General features: G+C 37.6%; 2 protein-coding genes across 2 annotated transcripts; one reads left to right on the top strand and one right to left on the bottom strand.

Moving 5' to 3' along the window:
* The first annotated feature begins 561 nt into the window (after positions 1-561).
* Positions 562-2,987, top strand: LOC124630036. Its single transcript, XM_047163742.1, has 4 exons — positions 562-777; positions 990-1,195; positions 1,269-2,490; positions 2,580-2,987. Exons 1-4 carry the CDS (start codon positions 704-706, stop codon positions 2,752-2,754), a joined length of 1,677 nt encoding a protein of 558 aa, XP_047019698.1. The 5' UTR covers positions 562-703; the 3' UTR covers positions 2,755-2,987.
* A 592-nt stretch (positions 2,988-3,579) lies between these two features.
* On the bottom strand, positions 3,580-6,309 carry LOC124629970 (loricrin-like). The gene is made up of 4 exons (XM_047163653.1): positions 6,010-6,309; positions 5,168-5,417; positions 4,816-4,869; positions 3,580-3,843 (listed from the first exon to the last, which is right to left on the bottom strand). Exons 1-4 carry the CDS (start codon positions 6,013-6,015, stop codon positions 3,629-3,631), a joined length of 525 nt encoding a protein of 174 aa, XP_047019609.1. The 5' UTR covers positions 6,016-6,309; the 3' UTR covers positions 3,580-3,628.
* Positions 6,310-20,691: the final 14,382 nt, after the last annotated feature.

Raw genomic sequence — 20,691 nt, 5'->3', positions numbered from 1 at the left:
GCTCCTGCTCCACCTGCGTTAGCGTTAACGTTAATGTCAATGGCCAACTACACGTTACTTATTGCATTAAAAATGCGTGTTGGCTACACTTAGGTACAATTCCGCAAAGAGTTAATCCCTCATGAAGTAACGCGTTAACACACATTAAAGAGGTTAAACTCAGACACACAAAATAATTCTAAAAACTAAAGCTTTCTCATTTGACCATTCCATTATCGTGCTCGTAAAATGCAGTTACAACTTAAACAAAGTATCTACACTCGTCCTTGCATGCGTGCAATGAGATGGCATTAATGTAGCCAACATCACTTAGCGCTCTAAGCTACGCACTAAAACCCTTTGATGTGTCCAAAAAACCGACACCCGAGTTATCGCTTAACGTTTAATGCTATTAATAATGCCATTAGTATAAATTGCCATTAAAACGTTGGCCACATCTGCGTAATGCCAAAATTTAACGCGTTAAGACGCAGGTGGAGCTGTAGCATTACGGTAACGATGCGGTAACGTGCAATGGTAAAGTGCGTTGTTGACTTTGACAAATTAAAATTGTGATGGATGACAGTTGTGTGCCATATCATTGAAAGTTTTATTGATTGTTGATCAATATACGTATTTTGTAAATTGTCCTATACTGAATAAAAATCTTGTTAATATAGTTGTATAATAATGTTTCCATGATAAAGATAATGAAACAGTTGTCATGAATAACACGGATATCAATCAAACAATTCAAAATGTAAAGAACATACTTGAGAAAGTTCAATGTAGTATATGGTAAGTTTATTAATATTTCGGTTTGATAGTGAGTCAAATTTATTTTCCGTTTGATAAATATGCAGTACAAATACTAGTATATTCGCCAGTATTGATTCTAATACCACAAAGTCTTTTCTCTATAAAGAACGTAATTTTAACTAACAACTTTCTCTTATTTATGTAATTCATATGTGTATTGATCCTTTATTTCAATTATCTTTTGTGCATAGTGATAAGCTTGATGGTAATCGAGTAAGATATCCCTGTGGACATACTGCATGTGAAGACTGTGCTGTGGACGCACAAGACTGCCTCATCTGCCTCACTCCACCTCAAGGCTCTAATACTCAGCCTAAGCTTGATAATCCCTTAACACAGAGAGTGAAAAATGCAGCAGTACTGAGAAAAACCTGTGAAAAGCTATTTAACACAGATGGTAGGTAAACCTATGGTTTATAAAAAAAACTTTTGCCTTAAGATGGGTTAATTAATAAGTCTTATTATTTCAGTGTTTAAACATAAAAGATTGTCTGAGCAGCTGAGAATTGAAAAAGAATTGTTCCCAGAATGTATTCAAGCACCAGCAAAGTATGAGAACAAAAGAAGATCTACATTATTTTCTCATAAAAATAAAGAAAACAGAATCTCATCAAAATTTCTAGGTGAAGAAACATCACATCACAAAGAAAATATGACAATGGAAAAATCTGTAAGATATGTACAACAGTGGCTCAACAATATTGAGAGTGACAGTACAAGAATACCATTCAGAGATTTGAATGTAAACACCCAAGTAGATCATGGTACAATCATTCCAAAAAGTAATAAAACACTACAAAATAAAAATGAGTTAATTGGCAACAATAGCAGAAAAAGAAATCACTTTAAAACAACTGTTAAAAATCTGGCTCTCCAAAGTCCTAAATTAAAATCAAATATAAATGAAGTTAATAAAAATAGTAAGAGGATAAAGAAAGAAATACATCAGCCTAATCTAGCTGTTGAAAAATATGATATTAAATCAAAATGTGACTACGATGAAAGTGGTATTTTTATGGATAATGATCCAATTTTAATTGATGATTCACAAGATGTGGAAGTTGATAAAGATAAAAATGCATGGCTGGCTGTGCTTAAAGCCAATGAAAATGAAGAAAATGAATCTACCTCAGTTGTTAACCTAGATTATAGTGATAACAAAAGTTTATTTGGTACAAATAAGCAATCTCTGATAAAATCTGATGGAATACAAAGCAAAGGTAATCCAAACGTAAAGGTACCTTTTTATAAAAAGGGCCCAATTGCTGAGACATCCTCTGGCCAGTCTAAAGAAATGAAAATAATTATTGATGATGTCAATTTTACAACAACAGTTAAGATTTTAAAAACTGATCAACATAGTTCTAAGCTAAATACAAAGAAAACTGTTTCAGTTCAAACAGATATAACTGATATTGTACCTAAAGATCATGAATTTGAACTAAAGGATACTGCCAACACTGAATATTCAAACCAGTATCAAAAAGAAAGTAGTGAACATGTTATTTCACAGAAATCAGATACACAAAGTGTAGATTTGTTTGAAGATGAGGTACAGAATAATGACAATGGGGATGAGCAAAGTAAACCACACAAATATTTAGTTATTTCAGAATCAGAGAGCGATATGGAAATTGAAACAAGTGGCCCATTGCCTGTCAAAGTTGATGTCCATAGATCTTGTGAGGAATCGTAAGTTAACTATATTGTAATTCTAATAAATTTAATTTATTAAATACTTTATCATATATTTTACATGTATAATAATTTTTTTCTTACAGTGACTATGGTATTCTTAGTGAAGTGCCGAACATTGAGCAGCATGATATCCAACCTCGACGTGGCCCTCGAGGACTCACACCCACTAGCACGGATTCTTCAGAGAAAGAGAATTTCAATCCCAACAGAATGAAAAAACAAATCTCTAAAAAGAAAAAAAATTACAAGAAACATTAGAACAAAACATTACATTATATTGATTGAAACATCTATAACACATGCAATGGAATTGTATTTCATCTTGTTACATCAATTAGCATGTTGTAAAAATGTTTTAAAGGAATTTGAACATTCTCTTCTCAAAATTAAGCATTCGTAAATTAATGTTTCAGAATTTTTGTGCACTAGAATTTGTTAAGTACCTATTTGTTAAGTGGCAATGATTTAAATTATATTTCTACCTTTTTTAATGGTTGTTTTATTTGATATATTCCCAGTCAGGTTCCCAGCTCCAGGCGAACCAAATTGCCGCTACACACAAGAAACGATCACTCTGTAAAGACGCGACGCGGACCGATCGTTTTGTAATTGGCACTCGTATTATGTTAGTAATTCAGCAAAGAGCCTTATAAATAGAATGCTAAACATTTTTTCGTGATAGTGAACGTTTGCATAGGTACCCAGGTACTAAGATAAGATTGGACCAAGACCCCAGAAGGAATATGTTTGTGACTAGACAAAACTAAACTTCTTTCTGCGTATCGTAACTTTTTTTTTACAAATAAATTGATAATAGCAATGATTCGAATTCCATACATTCTAAATAGGTAGGTACCTACTGCTCTTGATAAAATGTGTATAGTTGAAAAAAAAAAACCGAAATGTTTAATTTTTCTCAAGTATTCGGAATGATCAAGTGTCAACATCTGCCTAGCTTTTTCGCAATCTGGGTAGGTAAGTACCTATGCTGGTGTTTGTAATCGGATGCAACTATAAAAGCTGCTATATAAGTACCTCTTAAATGGAAACAGGTATTTAGGGAATAAAACAAACATATCGGAGGTATCACTGTATTGTCGGAAATTTGGCTATAACATTAGTAGTGAGGAAATCACCACCAGCCGCCACCGCCACCGCCGCTGGACCAGCCACCGCCGCCGCCGCCACCGGACTTCCAGCCGCCACCGCCGCCGCCGGACCTCCAGCCGCCACCGCCGCCGCCGCCAGACTTCCAGCCGCCACCGCCGCCGCTAGACCAGCCACTACCGCCGCCGCCTGACTTCCAGCCGCCGCCGCCGCCGCCGCCGCTGGACCAGCCACCACCGCCTGCCGTACAACATAGGTAATGTTACAACATACCGAATTACTACTTAACAGATTTTGATAACAATACGTTGGATATAGCATACCTATCGTTACCTAAGTACCTACATCAGATTAATTTAGGGGCTAATTTTAATCCCGATGCAGGTACCTAGTATTTCCCTTGGGACGCAGATGAAACCTCGGAGAACAGCGCTGAGAAGATCCATATTCAATATCAACCAATGTGACTTGCTTAGGTACTGACAGTCATAATAATGGATGATGCTCGAAAAGTTAATGCACAGTTCGCGAGATAATTATCATTATAGATGTTGCAATATTGTAAAGTCAATGCCTTCTCTACAAAATAAGTCCCGAACCTTGACCTGCGGTCAACTACTTACTCACTAACTTTGTATTAAAATAATTTTAAGATTGCGTAAAATGACTTGGTATTTCCATTGTATCACCAGGTTTACCATCTTGTATGTACTTTGTACCTATGTAGGTACCTACCGCAAAGCCATAAGTAGGTAATGTCCAGGCTAAGTTTACTAGTTGCGAAATTCGCAAATCACAGTTTGCTGAGCGAATGGATGACCCTACAGATGAAGTCTCGACCTCTGAGCGTTAGATTTTGTAGGTGAGCCACTACTTTACTAGGTAAAACCATCAACTGGGTAGGTATAAAGTACCTGTCCAGTTTCTGAAATTGTAAATAAAAATAAACAGGTACTGCGTTAACAGACACGAATTGATTTTCGACAAAGATGACGATCGATTTTGACGTAGACGTACGAAGCACTTAGGTACCCACTTTAGGTTCACCGAGAAGTCGTGACATCTTCGCTGCGAGGTCAGTTAAACGTGAGTTTAATCGCGAGTGCTACACTGCATGTGGTATACTAAACATGTAGCCTGTTGATGAGGCAATCGCACACAAACAAACTATAAAACTAGGTCTCTGTATACGAATGTGCAAAAGTTGCTTACCGTATCCGCCGCCACCGCCTCCTCCAGTGGTGATGATCTTGATGATTTTCACCTCTGTTTACAAAAGAAATCTAACGTTAGATTTATATTGATTGCTTAGTATATTGTAACCCATAACGTGCCCATAAGATGAACAAAGGTCAAAGTTCTTTAATCTGACTTTAAGAGTCGTAGTGAGACCTACATAAATCACTAATGGTTAGGTATGGCTATAAAAGATGTCAGTTGTCATTTAACAGAAGACACTGGTGGTAAGTATGGTGTTGAACTAGGACTCTGAAGACATCAATCACATCTTACCGACTATCCCGAGATTATTTTTATAGTTTCTTGAAAAATAACTTACGTCCACCGCTGCCGCCGCCGCCGCCGCCGCCGGACCAGCCGCCGCCGCCACCACCTCCTCCTAGCTTCCAGCCGCCGCCGCCACCACCGCCGTAGCCGCCGCCGCCTCCGTAGCCGCCACCGCCACCACTGGACCAGCCGCTACCGCCACCGCCACCGGACCAGCCACCGCCGCCACCACCACCGCCCGACCAGCCTCCGCTACTGATGTAGCCGGCCTTGGCGACCACCGCTAATGCTAGCAGACAGACGAACACCTGAAAAACAAGAAGAAAATTTAATATTCATTATTTCCAAATTGTAGTCCTCGAGATCGTTAGAATTTGACCGAGTAATAACAAAAGCATCAAAACAAGATGCACCAAAAAATGATGAGGTAACAACATAGAAACAGGCAATTATTCTCATGATAATGATGCGAAAAAATTGAAAGTGTTATAGGTAAGAGGTTACAGTGGAATGAAAGGAGGAAAGAATTCGTTGCACAGATAGATTTTAACGCGGTCGTCTGTTTACCTTTGTGGTACCCAAATATTTAATATTACGAACATAGGACATAGGTACCTACTTAGACTTACTTAGTGGTATGAATACACAAGTAAATAAAAGTTGCTTAGGTACCAATATACCCACAATAGTTTTGGGCGTACAATCTGATTTCGTATATTTTGGTCTACGCAGATGCTTGTAACATGACACAAAAGAATGCCAGTTAGGTCAGAGGCACAAGTTTCGGGAACTATGCTCTTGGCCTATTTTTTAATCGTCTTAGATAATTCCTGCACATTTTATAGGTAAAAATACTGTCCAAAATTGTTATTATTTTAAAGATTTTAAATAGTATATTACCTTCATGGTGAAGCTGAGAGCAAACTGCTTGCTGAGGGGTCGTTGTTATCGCATTATATATGTGATGTAGCATCTCCCACTCGGGTGCTCCGCTCGCGGCCGTCGAGAGCCGTGAAGAGGCGAACGGAAGCTGCTGCGCGGCCGCAAGTGACGCAACCCATTGTCCCTGCGATTTGCCGGACTTGCGATTTACTAGACATTAGTATGATCCCACAGAGCTTTAATCATGGTTTCGATCTTTTAATCGATGTTCCTACCTAAATAGCACTGGACTTCTATTTGAAAATCTGATTAAAGACTGTAATTGTCGTCCCGATATAAAACCATTTGTTGGGTTCTGAACCTAATTTAGGTCTTAAGTATCTAATAGTATCTGTTCTTATACCTAAACATTATTTATGGCGAGATAATACTACTATGAAGTTTTATTGTATAATTAGCTAGATACCATCCTAAGGAATTGTACATACTTTGTGCTAATCAGCGGCGGCCCTAGCCATTGCGAGGCTACGTGCGGCAGGACTATGCGAGGCCCTTTGTCCTAGAGCGCGAAAATTTTTGAGTTTTGGGACATAAAAGTACTCTAATCAAGTTAGAAGGAAACGTACTGCCAAGTGAACAGTCGCGAGCGTAGCGAGCGCGAATTTTTTTTAAATTGTTTGTTTAAGGACTCTCAAATTAAGCACAAATAAAAAGAATCCGTGACTGGATCGAGAGCCAGTTGTTTTTGTTTCTTTCGTGTTCCAACTTTTTGTTAAATTGAGGACTCAAAAAGTAAACGCAGAATGAATTAGAAAAATGCAAAATTATATTTTTAAATTATATATTTTTTTTATATTAGTGTGGGTTGTAGCGCGAGGCCCCCCCAAGCGCGAGGCCCTGTGCGATGGCACAGTTCGTACACCCCTAAGGCCACCACTGGTTCTAATGAACGCAGTAGTGTGGCAGTGGCTAATGACGGTGTAGTCTGTGCAAATAGTTCTTAACTAAGAAACCTTAAATGTCCCTCTTCCGCCGTATGATACCCCCTTAGAGTACCTACCCACTGCAAATTTATAGTCGTCCGACAGTTTGTTCGGTCTCATAAATATAGCTAAGTATGGAAATGAATGGTAATGCGCACATAATCAGGTAGGTAAGTATTTGACCGATACCTGACTGACTAAAAACTTTGATTGAATTCACGATTTTCTTAAAAAAAACCAACCCTCGAGCCAACTATTGACCTACCTACTGTTTAATCTGTAGTACCTACCTATGCTGGCAGTCTTACATTTGAAACCAGGAGTAGAGTAAGGTAGGTTCTTAGGGATTCAGTTTTTCCTATTGGCAGATTTTTTCGTTAGGTCGTTACAAGTGCTCCAAAGTTACATCCCAAATTCCATGCATGACTGAGTTGATGGGAAGAATCATTGAAATGATTGACAATTGTACCTACTTAAAATTTACTACATTCCGAAACTCTTCGAATGTTTGCGGTTACATTACACTTGGGTTCCAGTATTGCCACGGTACCTAGGGTATACGTACCTAGGTAGTAGGTACTTACGTAGGATTGCATTATAACAAAATTGATGGACTTAAATTGATCAAAGATATGCTATCTATCAAAGACACGAAGATCTTTTTCACATAACCATTAGGTTACCTAAATATAACCATCCATTCAATACTTTTCACAAGCTGATATTGAGCAATATTGTGGTCAGTTTGTTGATTACGCTCGTGAGTTGATAGTCTCCGCATCAAATGCAAATGTAAAATGCAATGAAATTTACATAACAAGATATTTTCAAGATTTGAAAAAATCTAGTTTTTAGGGTTCCCTAGTCAAGAAGGAAACCTTACTGATTCGTTATGGCCCAAGTTCACCGGCAACATAAACGTTTGTTTTTCTAACAACTCTTGTGCTTTGAACTTTGTCGGTGAAATTGTACCTATGTCCGACCAAGATCCTGATCCCGATCCTGAAATAAGATCCTGATATCTGAATTCTGATCGTGAAATACCTATTCGTATTCACCGCGATGTAATTAAGTGATCCATGGAAAGTGAAAAAAAGACGAAGGTAGTGCCAGACTTAGTACCCAGTTTTGTACCTATAACTACGTACTGGTTTAAACCACCAACAATCAACAACATTAGATAATTAAATTACCTAATGCTGTGTAGTGGATTGTCTTACCTACAGATAAATTAATTTAGAAGGTAATTTTAAAGAACATCGTGTAAACTTTAAAGGCAAGGTTAAAAATCTTAAGCATTCAACGTCAAAGAAATATTAATTTAGCGATGATGCATTTAGACTGGATATTCAATGAAAAGTGTTTGCAGGTTATATTGACCTTTAACTTTTGATAAATCAATGTTATTTGAATTTGGATTTTTCTACTTAGTAAAAGTATAATTTGTTACATGACACAGAGAGAATATATAGTTGCTTATGTAATTAATAGGTATAGATAGTATAGATAAGTAGGTTAACCTTATGATCCTTAATTTACCTATAATGTAAATTGTAAAAAAAATGGTGCCACTCCATTTCAACCTCATTTTGTACGATTAGGCACACACCACAACAAAGCTGTCCTGCATATTTAAAAATCTTTACCCTCCAAGACCCTAGCGTTGTCGTGGAGTTTATATGAAAAACGGATTGCGTAGTTTTCCCGTTAAACATCTTAATATTAATAGCAGCCAAACAATCCATTTTCATTTCAAATGTTAAAGCTGCATCGCCTTAACTGATTGATTTATTTCCTACGAGAATAACCTGTTGAAACAGCGTTAAGTATTTAGGTACCAGGTAGTACTTACCGGCTAGGTACTTAATTATCAAATTATTATGCGTTATTTTCGTAGTAACAAGAAGATAAGTGTTCGAAACATTACAAGAATTAAAACATGTTGGGCGCCAAATATTATTGAGATTTTAATAGATAGTTATTGAATTTTACAATCAATCAACTCCTAACGCAGTACCAGTAGTCTACATTGCTTGACAGGGCCTTCCTACTAAGAACATAATAGAGAAGAGGTGGTTCTAAGTATTTACTCAGTGTAAATTCTATTCGCCATGTATGAATGAAGGTTCACACTCGGTGTTCGTTGATTGAGTCATTGATTTTATTTAATTAATCGATAAAGAATTGACAGATTACCTATATTGCGGCAACTAATAAAATATCATATTATTTTTCGAGGTTTATGTACATGACCCTCAGCCAATTACTTGTAGAGAATCAGCAGATGCACTTTAATAATATACTTAAATTATTTGTATATTATATACCGAAACAATCTAATGTATTTTAACAATTGAACTTACCGATAAACAGATCAGATAACCTAGAGCCTGACACAGGCCACAGGGTAGGTATTAGTAAATTTGTATCCGGGGGCGGCAAATAATTCCCTCAGGACGCGGGCCTATACTGAAAATTGCAAAATCAGCTCGTGGTTGGTACGTACATAGATAAGTTACAGACTTACTATAATGGCTCGATTCATGTGTCTACGAACGATTCGTCCATTAGTCAGTAGATCATATGCGTGATTCATCATCACGTAATTTTATGCCATCTTCATATCGCAACGTATGCACAATGATAAACATTATAAATGAATATTGCTCTCTGTCGCGAAACATTGCAATTTGCACTCAACTGACTATGTGATGTAGTAATTTGTGGACAGCACATTAGCAACCACTGCAGGTAACTCACGGGGTATGACATCCACGTAGATTTAGCGATAAAATGAACATTAACTATATGAAAAGGTTTTTGGCTTCGCATTAGTGACATAGAATCTGGAAAACTCTTAAGTATATATTTTAGGATTTTTTAGCTCTGGCAACTTGTGCCGATATGATAAGATGTGGCTAATGAGATGTGTGTTTTTCAAGTTCTGGACTTATAGAGAAAAAGGTTTCTTTTAGGATCACTTTCTTACCCGTCTGTGTTTCAGTTAAAACCGCAGTTTATCTCGCTGTTGTTATTAGAGTATTTTGGAAGCAAGGCATTGAGCGGAAACCTCGAACCACCGAGTACGAGGCCGGCTTTGGTGTCTAAAAAGTGATGGTATGTAGTTTGGGACTGTTGGTCAGTGGCCGGTTGACCATCTCGAAGACGAGGCTGTAGATTAAATTTTGGGACTCGGCTTACTTACTCTGAGAATGTTTAGAAAAGGTACCTAAGTAGTGTTTAGTCATCATTGGCGTAGTCATTAAGCATCGAATTGTACAGAACGAAGTTAATTCTATAGCAAGATGTTTCGAAATCAATCTACAAGACATTTAGGTTGCCACACATTGTTGAGAACCTTATGTACATAATAAAATTAATGTTTGCACGGTTGCACGGCCTTCTCACCATAATAATCTCATCAAACGCATCTCAATCTCGATGGTAAAGTTTACATGCTTTACAATTACGAATCATTTCCGAATGCGTCCTTCTGTAACGTATATTTATGAGTTACGATAGGAAGTTTGGTATTTAATTGATTTTGACGTAACATACTTTGATAACGATCACGTTGTAGCAACAAAAAATGACTGCCTGCCTGCCTAAAACCTACCTACTACATATAAGCAGCTATCGTCCTGCCTTATTGTTAGGTATGTTATGAATTAACAGATATGTAAGACAAATCATATAGGTATAAGACAGACAGACATCAAAAAACAATATGTCAGTAGGAGTTATTTAGGTAGATACTATTTTTCAATCGCCAGATAACTTTTATCTGGAAATATTCTTCTATGAATTTTTGACAAAGATGGCTAACCGCTATATTTATTCCTAAATAGAGGTTACTCACTTACTGATGATTAAAAAATCGCCCCTAAAACAAACTTATAAATTGGAGAGAGAGAAACGAAAAAAATGGACCTACACAATTCTCTGACAGCCACAGCACCACCACCACCAGCAGTAGATACCACGTTGGATGACAGCATATTCCATGTCAATTAATACCTAGGTAAATTATAGATATAGGTTATTAGGTATTAGGTAGGTACCTATAGTAAATTAGGGTTGTGGGCATGTCAACAGTGTCCACAGGGGTTGTTGATCTGTTTTCTATACGAACGAACCCTTCGTAACATTAGTTCGTTCCTATAATTAAGCTTTGTAATGCATAAACTTTTTTGTTCATTTAGGTCTGTTCTAAGTACCTATATCTTTATATTCTAATGAATATGTAATTAAATAAGAAAGAATAAGGGGGTCACGCCATAAGTCATTACGTACAATCATTAGAGTGAATCCGTAACACTTCACTATCCATAATGTCTGGGAGTTATATTCAAGTAAAAGGCAGTTACATAATCGATGCAGGATGGTCGCGATTTCGGAGATCGTTAAAGACGATTCGAGTAAGTTGTGTACAAACACGAAACATTCTAAAAAATCTGCCTGTAGGTAAGTATCAAGATGAGTAATGTTCATCAAAGGTAGGCTAAGTGTTTGGGCTAACAGATAAACACATCAACATGTTCCACCTTATTATAAAACGTCCGCTTTAGCAGCTTTTGCCCACTGATTTTGTTCGGGACGGTGGTTTAAAGGTGGTACAAAAGCTGGTACTTTTTTTAAAACCACATTTTATAATAAGGTGGGTTAGGTTTTGTTCCAGCGGTGGCACTAAGGTGGCAAAAAGAATATTGACGAATGCGAGCGGACAGTTAGACACGCATGGAAATTTTAAAGCCCTAAAACGGTTTCTGTATCTCCTTAATGTGGACTAAATAACCTAGGTATGCATCATATTACCTAAACGCAGTTAAGCATCTTGTTTATAGTCCTGGGATTAGGACACACCTCTGGCCGTGACGTCTAGGTACCTAAGTGTAAACTGACAATTAATTAGGTGCCTACCTAATATAATTATAGCTGTTGAGTGTCACTTATATGAGACCTCCATTTTCACTGCAAATCACAATGAGTGCAGAAAGATTCTAAGATTTGATAACAATTCCTTGGTTATCTGAGTAATATGTAATTAGCATAAAAATGCAATTTCAAGTACCATTAGACTAAAACAGTCCGAAAAATAAATCGTTCAACATTACGCCTTTCAACTACATACCTGCCAGTGAAGAAATCTATTCTGTAGAAGGTCATAGTGCAAAATTAAGAAGAGGGCCTCCCGCGTCGTTATTTGAGTCTACGGAGGTTAATTAGAGTTACGCGCCCTGAATATTTAGGTACGTGTGAAGCCTAATAGTAGATTGTTTAGCAGACTATCTAAAGTTCGTCCAGTCTACGTTCAACTTACACAGGTCATGGATGTTTGACGACAAATAATAATCAGGTAATTTATAATGATCGACAGTTTGTTCTAGCTAGATGATATTGCAATACACTGCTAAATCTAGATACCCGGCATACCTAAGGCGGCCAACCGTCCCGCATTCTGCGGGACCGTCCCGCAATGCTTGACGAGACCCCGTTTTGAAATTATTAGTAAAATAGTCCCGCTAAACGTTGTATGCGTCCCGCATGTCCCGCATCCCTATTTTTCTACCACGCTTCTACACAACACCCACCTGCGCGCACGCTCAACAGTGCAGGAACACAGATTACCTATAATATAATCTCGTTCTCTTTATTTCTACTGAACTCGTGAGGCCTAATGATTTTGAAAATAAGACATTAGTGCACGCTGCATGTGACACGATATTGATAGGTTAAATTATAGCTTCTTGCTTACGGTTTTTATTTTATCAGTTCCGTCCGATCATTTTGCCCCCCCCCCCCCCCCTGTTCACGAAAGGTTAAGTCCCGCATTCAGTTTTCGGAAAGTTGGCCGCCTTAGGCATACCTAATCCTTCTCGGAGTCTATTACGAGCATTAGCATAAAAGGTAGCTTGAGGTTAATGAATAGTTAGTTAGAATCAGACTAGGACTAAATATTAGGGAAGCAGATACCTAATCACCATTCCACAAAAACCATTCCGCTTATATCATTCCGCATTTAGATCGCATTCGCAATTTTTGAGTCGATACTTATATGCCCAACCACATATGTTGACCATTAAAAGACGTGCATAATTAACAGGTAGTTGCACGACATTGTAGGTGAGTAGAGTGCAATGTAAGCACTTAGTAACTATTAGATTATTATCATCATCATCATCCAGATCAACATTTGTTAATTCCAAACGAATCTAGTTGACTGCGAAATCTGTCACACGCCCAGTGTTGCAAACAAGGCGATCATTCCACCGAGCAGGGAAAGGATCAACGCAGTGATTACAGAGATACCTACGATATTGTATTACCTACATTGCTCAAACAAATTTAAGAGGTTCCTTTCATAATAAGAGACGTTGAGTAAAGCCCATTTAAGGAATTGTGTAGCACACAGTGCACATATAATTTGCGCTCCACTTAAAAGCGACGGACATGAAGCAATTTCGGACAGATTTTTATTAGGATATAATTTTATCCAGCCCTTCCATAAAGTATGGTTTCAGTCTTAGAGCCTTTTATACCATTCCCTTACCACCTTTGGCACCTTTCGTATATTTGCGTTAATTGTATAATCCCCTGCACTGACTGCGGGCGACATTTACGAAGTTTAATGTAAAGACCTACAAGTTCAAGCTCATGATTTATTCGTATTCTTCACTCCATTTTCAGACAGTAGAGGTGATCAACCTACCTACTAGCTTCAACGTTATGACCTCAATTGCCTATGGACTCAAATACCCCTATTCATGAAATAATTTCGTCAGAGTAGCCGATGACACAAAGAGTACGTGAATAGGTTACTTATTATATCACTTGTTTAGGAACACTAGGCAGGTTAGGCCTATTCTATTTTTGCCGATGACGCCACCCTAAGGTTTGAACACCTACCCACTTGTATTTAAGAATTATACGAAGGATGGACTTTTATTAAGGAACATAAAAAAATTAAAAGTCTTCCTCCCTTCAAAATGTTAAGCCTACGCGTTTAACATTAAATCATGTCAATTTATTTATTAGGATTAAAAATACCTTCTATTTGGGATAAAGGCAGGATGACGATGATAAAGATTTTATAATATTTAACTTGATTGACTTGAAAGATTTTAAACTAATGGTCGTAGGTTCTCATCTACTCGTTTTCCACATAGTTATATAACCTGATATTTTAAGTTAGTAAATAGTAGGTAGGTAGGTATGTACTTTATAAGTACAGGTAAGTGTAATACATTATACACACGTAGAATACTGTTTGGATTAGTTGCGTATTTTCTCACTGTTTTATACCATTGTGATACACAATGATTGTCAAGAGTGCACTAGATAGCGTAATTGCAAGTGACGCAAACTAATGCAACCTCACAAACTAAAAGGTAGGTAAATGCATAGCTAATACCTGTGTATGTTATCCAAAGTTGCCCGTAGATGATGGCAAGTTAATAACTTAAAAGGTACCTACATAAACCTACGTAGTGGTTTTAATGTTATGGAAGTCTCATTGTAGGTATCTGTGGGAACTTAATTGTACAGGATTATTAGCTTGTTATAATTTAAGGTATTAAATTATTGAACGATGGACCCCGTTCATTCAAACAAACATTTGCTGCACCGACACTGCCTAGCCTTTCCAAGTTAATGTTGGGGATGGATTCCAGTCCGACTGGAATAGGGCTGCCATTTCGAATTTCGAAAAACCCGGACATTTGCCGTAAATCGCATTTTTTCCCCGGACGAGTCCGATTTTTTTTTTAACAAAACAAGACCTAATTTTCAATATTACCATATACTTAAATTCAATGAGGTGCTTCCTTACATGAAAAGTCAGGGCCGTCTCTAGCTCATGTAGTACCTAGTATTAAAAGATTGTGACTTAATGTATTTCGAAGGTCATAAATAAGAAAGCTCATATGGAAACTGGGAGTTACCTTCTTGTCAGTAATAGGACTTTAAAACGGCGCTACATTTTTGATAGGCTAGACAAAAAAATGTTGAAAAATAGAAATAACTGCAAAGTGAAGTTGCCGCGAGCGCAGCGAGCGCGAAAATTTTTGAGTTTTGGGTCACTAAATATAATAAAAAAAATCCGCAAAGTGAAGAAGCCGCAAGCGAAGCGAGCGCAAAATTTTTTGAATCTTAAAAAAAAAATTGTGCCAAGAAAAGAAGCCGCGAGCGAAGCGGGCGCGAAAATTTTTGAGTTTTGGGACACTTCGACTTCTGCAGCAAATGCTTGTTTGTAATTTTACAAGGTTAAACTTCCATACAAGGCAAGCAATCTCATGTATACTATGTTTTCCACTCGTAGTTGATGAAGGCGGGGCAGGCTAGGAATTGGCTTGGTTGGTGGATTTAACGATTGTTTTTGAAAAACCTGTACCTATGACTTCTTAACCTCTCTAATCGAGTGATCGTCCTCTGAAATCTGCTAGCTCTAGGCCATGACGTTGGCGTATGGCGTTGGCGTGGGCTCTCTGCGGCGCCCGGGTTATTCGCATACCCTGCACCATAGATAGGTTAAGACGGCCCTGTGAAAAATGTCCGGGTTTTCCCCGGACACTTCTTGAAACCCAGCCCGGACGGCCGCGGCCCCCGGACGGCCTCCAAACGAGGACAAATCCGGGGAAACCCGGACGGATGGCAGCCCTAGACTGGAAGTAGCTGAGTACCAGTGTTTTATTACACAACCCAGTTACCCTGAAAAACCGTTCCCTCTTGAAATATTAGGCAGACAGCACTGACAATATGGAATAGCCAAATAATAAATGTCCTCCTACAAGTTTCTGTTGGTTAATTGTGCTTTATTTACACAACACAATTAAAAACCCACACATAGTCACGAATCGCAGTCATTCAGTCATACCATCCACTGCACATTGTTGCTGGCAATTCACCAGCCAAAATCACGATAGCAGTAATTAAGCTTTACGTAACTGTAATAACATTATTTATTTACAATCTGTAGCATTGAATCTTTCTGATAAATGTTAAAGGCTGAACATGTTGGTGCATTGGCCATCACTTTCATTTTTTTGTAGGAAGGTAAGTATTATGGACAGCGTTTGGGTAATAAATTTGTAAATATTAAATACATCGGTACTTACCATTTTTATTTACATGATGTGCATACTACATAGGTGCCATCGCGGTCTTTTATTTAGGTGTTGTTGATGCAACTACCAAGTCAACCTGTTTTGTCAACTTGCACAAAATAAATGGAATATCAGAAAGATTTTAGAAGGCATCAACAACTCCTCACAATACCTACTGACTTCAAAAAAAGAGACAAAAGCTCGAGAGGATAATATTAGTTATGACATCCTACCGAACAAGTCTGAACAACATCTAGCAACCGTATTAGATCTTATCAAATAAACAAGACTTTCAACAGGCAGTTACAATTGTCTCTCTTTTTCTTCAGTTTTTGCCGTTAATTAAGTAAGCAAGTCGGTACATAACGCGGCGGTTGTTTTTTCTATGGAGATCAGCCAGCTACCCAGAACATTTTATAGTAGTACCTATAGTATTTCAGCCCGAAGCCGAACCCGGTACCACGAGCATAGCAGTAGCGATATGCGCTACTACACCAATGAGGCAGTAGGGAAGCATGGCAAGCTCTTTGCAATATTGTGCAATAAAGGTTTGGAGGTTCGGAGGGAGCTATTACCACGCATGTAGGTACCTAAATAATACCTACCTCTGTGCCTCAACTACTGTCGTCAATGCAGTAGCTACACCGATCCAAGTCACCACAGGGGCCCGATTCTCCTAATTTTACTTAAGCAACATACGATTCAAGTTCGACTGCGATCCAATCCCGACTCGATTACGATTGAAGCGTATGTGGCATTCCGCTATTTTTTCATTGAAATAAACGTTTTTAACCTTTTCTGTCATTCAATAATGAATCATTTTGTCAGCAAATGATTTACGATTGCAATATGATTGTAGAGCAAACTACCGTATAGACAATCGAATGTCGTTGAAATACGATTGGTCTTATCTAACTAAAACTGCTATTGCGATCATATTGCGATTCGATTTCTATTCAATTTTGACATCATTAACTTAAGAGAATCGGGCCCCAGTAGGTACTCGTAACGTATTTTCCACAGAGGCAGCGCCCCAGTAGAAGACGAGTTCCTGTCAGACAAGAAGGCCTTGACTATTCGACGGAAGGTCGGCAGATGATGTTATCAGATATCTATTCTGAGTACATACCTCTCAACTTTATTTAAGAAGTTCTATAACAAGCATCTAAGAGCATACGTAAATTAAATTGGCTAGTAATAAAAGCTCCGACAAAAAAATAAGTATTGCCCTTACTCAAAATACTAAACCTACTGACTAAAATACTGACTTTCCGACTACTTTTCTCCGAATAAAAATTACGAAACGACCGAATGAGATACTAAAGTCTTCGAAAAATAAACATCACTGTTTGTTGCTATAATACTTTTCTACCAGTACCTATAAATTACGTTCTACTGAAAACTATGCTTTGTAATTTTTAATCTTTACTTGCCTACTATTAATTCATAAATTACTTTTCATATTTCATAAACTTGGTGCCATTTTAACTATAACATTATACTGAAAATATTATTCTCAGTGGTTAAACAATACTTAAAAAAAATATAAAAATGTACTTGTAATATTAAGTAACTTTTACTTGCTTCATATATCATGAATTTTACTTACCACGGGTATGCTTCGATATCGGTACTTATTTCAGGTTCAGGAAAAAGATAGAATTAAAGTAGTATTTACGCTTTAATCTAAAACCAAGTACATTTTGGTTTCCTAGAATATTTGGCCGGTTTTTTTTTTCTATGCATGTTCATCGATTACGCCGAGATTTATAGACCGATTTACGTGATTCTTTTTTTGTTCAACGCGGAATAACTGCCAGTTAGTCCCATAGTCATCAGATCAGGATCTGATGATGAAAACCCTGAGAAATCAAGGTTAACCTTCGAAAGTTGTAGACATTTGATCAACACCCAACTTTTATTTCGACGATTCTTCTTCACCGGTATTGATGAACCAGCTCCCTCCTCTTCCTCCAACGATCCAGAACGGTATACGGGTACCTCATCCATATTTCGTAACAATATACCTACTACAAAGATAGTAAGTTAGTAGTTTCCTTAGTACATTTATTAGTTATATTAGTGATAATACGAAAGCAAAAGCAACAAAAAGCTATTTATTTTCTTAACATTAACAGACGTAACATGCAAGCATCGGTCGTTGCAAACGCACTGCGCTGCGCTCGGATCTTTCGAAGTCGCACACGAAAACAGCCGAACGCGACCCGAACCCGATCGCGTGTGCCAAACTGTTGATGTATTTTCTTTATTATTGAGAGTAAAAAAATAAATTTAATAATCAACAATTGAAATTATAACAGTTCATGCAAGTTGTAAAAATATGATTACTTTGTCAAAACCTCTGTTGTCGGTAACTTAGTAATTTTGTCGGAAGTTCAGTATTCTAGTCGGAACTTTAGTTTTATTACTCGAAGATCGATTTTTCTTTAGGAGAAAAAGTTATTTGAACCTGCTCATATTTGTAGTTAAAATTGATATTTTTTATGTTTTGGATTTTTTGTCAGTAAATCATTATAACGCTGGTTAATAAGAATAATAGTCGGCCACAGATCGCTGATGATTAATTTGTTTTTCGGAACCATTATTATTATCCAATTAAATTGATGAAAGGTGCTTAGGTGCGAAAGTTTCCCTATTGTTATTAATGATGGGATCATCGCTCAAGGATGATCTAAATCGGATGTTCGGAAGCAGAGAGATCACGCAAGTATGTGAAGAAAATACTCAGATATGTATGGGTGAAAGTGCAACTATTTGCCGGGATGTTTTTGCGCTGCACTGACGGATCACATCCGGACGTAATCATCATAATATTCATGTAACTAATTTATTTATTTAGTACACTATGGAGAACTTACAGCTAAACAAAAACAAAATAAAAAAGGAAGTCTTAGTCGATAGAGAGCCAATTAAAAGTCCTCGCTTATAATAACAGCCTAGCAATAACGTGATCACACATCAGTGCAACTTTTTAGAGATAATAATATAAAAAAAAACAATAGCATTTTAAACATAAAGAGAAAGAAAGAAAGGTAGATCTAAATTTCAAAATAATAAACTAAATCTGGGATACTAAACTACTTGAAGAACTTAAGGCTCAACGACCTTCTGGCTGCCGCCACACTTGTTGAGAAAGGATCCAAATCATGCTGCTTGCAAATCATATTGAAGTGCCTGCCCGCACGCACAACATAACTGTTTTGCCTATAATTCGTGTATGAGTGGGGTACATATATGGGAGGATTAAAACGTAATACTCTACTCGGCACGTTGAATTTAAATTTAGATAACAACTCCGGGCTGTCAATATCATTATGCAATATCTTTAACAGAAACAGACAATCGGCAATATCACGTCGGTCTTTGAGTGGTAATAGATGGTGTTTCTTACAGAGTTGGAGATAATCGACTGAATGATATGTAAGATTTTGACGAAAGCAGAGAAATTTTATGAATCGTCTTTGTATGTTTTCAATGCGGTCAATGTACTTATTGTAATGCGGGTTCCATATCTGAGAAGCATACTCCAGGTGACTCCTAACATAGGTGCAGTATAAAATTTTTAGTGTCTTGACATTTCTAAAGCACTTAGAAACCCGCATTATAAATCCAAGCATTTTATATGCTTTTCCTACAACAGCGTCAATATGAGCTTCAAAAATGAGCTTATTATCATGGTGAACGCCCAGGTCTCGGATAGAATCACACCTTGGCAGAGGTTGGCCCGACAAGGTGTAAGTTGTGACTATTACTGCTCGTTTCCTAGTGTAAGTAATTACTGAACACTTTGATGGATTCAAGTCAAGTTTATTAGTCCGACAGTAGTGTTCAAGACGATATAGGTCAGCCTGCAGTGCTATCCCATCTTCAACCGAAGATATCTTGGCAAACACCTTCATATCGTCAGCAAAACATAATAATTTTGATGATGTCAGGCACAGGTCAATGTCGTTTACATAGATAACGAATAATAATGGACCGAGCAAAGAGCCTTGAGGCACCCCGCTAGGCACAGATACCCAGCTGGACATATAATTATTGAGCACTACCGCTTGCGACCTGTTGTCAATATAAGATGAAAACCACCTCAGGAGGTCTCCTCGAATTCCTATATAGTTAAGCTTCTTAATAAGGGTTTCGTGATCAATTCGATCAAACGCTTTACTATAATCCGTGTAAACGACATCGACCTGCTTACCTTCGTCCATGGCATCGGTGATGAAGTCATTAAATAAAATGAGATTTGAAGTGGTAGATCGTCCTCTCAAAAAACCATGTTGGAATGTGCTAAATGAGTTAGAAAGGGCGGGATATAACTGATTGTAAATAATTCGCTCAAATATTTTAGCAATAATGCACAATTTAGATATGGGTCTATAATTGGTAAGTTCTGATTTAGACCCCTTTTTATGAACGGGTGTAATAAATGCGGATTTCCAAACTCTGGGGACAACTCCCAAAGAAAGAGATTTGGAAAACAAAATTGAGATAGGTTGGGCAATGGAAGATGCACATTCAATAAGAAGTTTAGATGGTATATTGTCAGGGCCAGTGCCTTTTGACGGGTCCAGCTTGCGAAGTAAATCTGTAACAGT

This window comes from Helicoverpa zea, chromosome 4 (assembly GCF_022581195.2).
Source record: "Helicoverpa zea isolate HzStark_Cry1AcR chromosome 4, ilHelZeax1.1, whole genome shotgun sequence".
NCBI lineage: Eukaryota > Metazoa > Arthropoda > Insecta > Lepidoptera > Noctuidae > Helicoverpa > Helicoverpa zea.
This window is presented reverse-complemented; position numbering and strand designations above follow the sequence as displayed.

What these genes read in the sequence shown, in the direction of transcription:
- LOC124629970 (XM_047163653.1), bottom strand. An exon ending in CGGCGGCGGCGGCGGCAGCG is followed by an intron (nt 4,870 to 5,167) that starts GTGGACGTAAGT and finishes TTTTGTAAACAG; the next exon opens with AGGTGAAAATCATCAAGATC. An exon ending in AGGCGGTGGCGGCGGATACG is followed by an intron (nt 3,844 to 4,815) that starts GTAAGCAACTTT and finishes GTTGTACGGCAG; the next exon opens with GCGGTGGTGGCTGGTCCAGC.
- LOC124630036 (XM_047163742.1), top strand. Translation starts at nt 704, where the DNA reads ATGAATAACACGGATATCAATCAAACAATTCAAAATGTAAAGAACATA. An exon ending in AAAGTTCAATGTAGTATATG is followed by an intron (nt 778 to 989) that starts GTAAGTTTATTA and finishes TTTTGTGCATAG; the next exon opens with TGATAAGCTTGATGGTAATC. An exon ending in CATAGATCTTGTGAGGAATC is followed by an intron (nt 2,491 to 2,579) that starts GTAAGTTAACTA and finishes TTTTTCTTACAG; the next exon opens with TGACTATGGTATTCTTAGTG.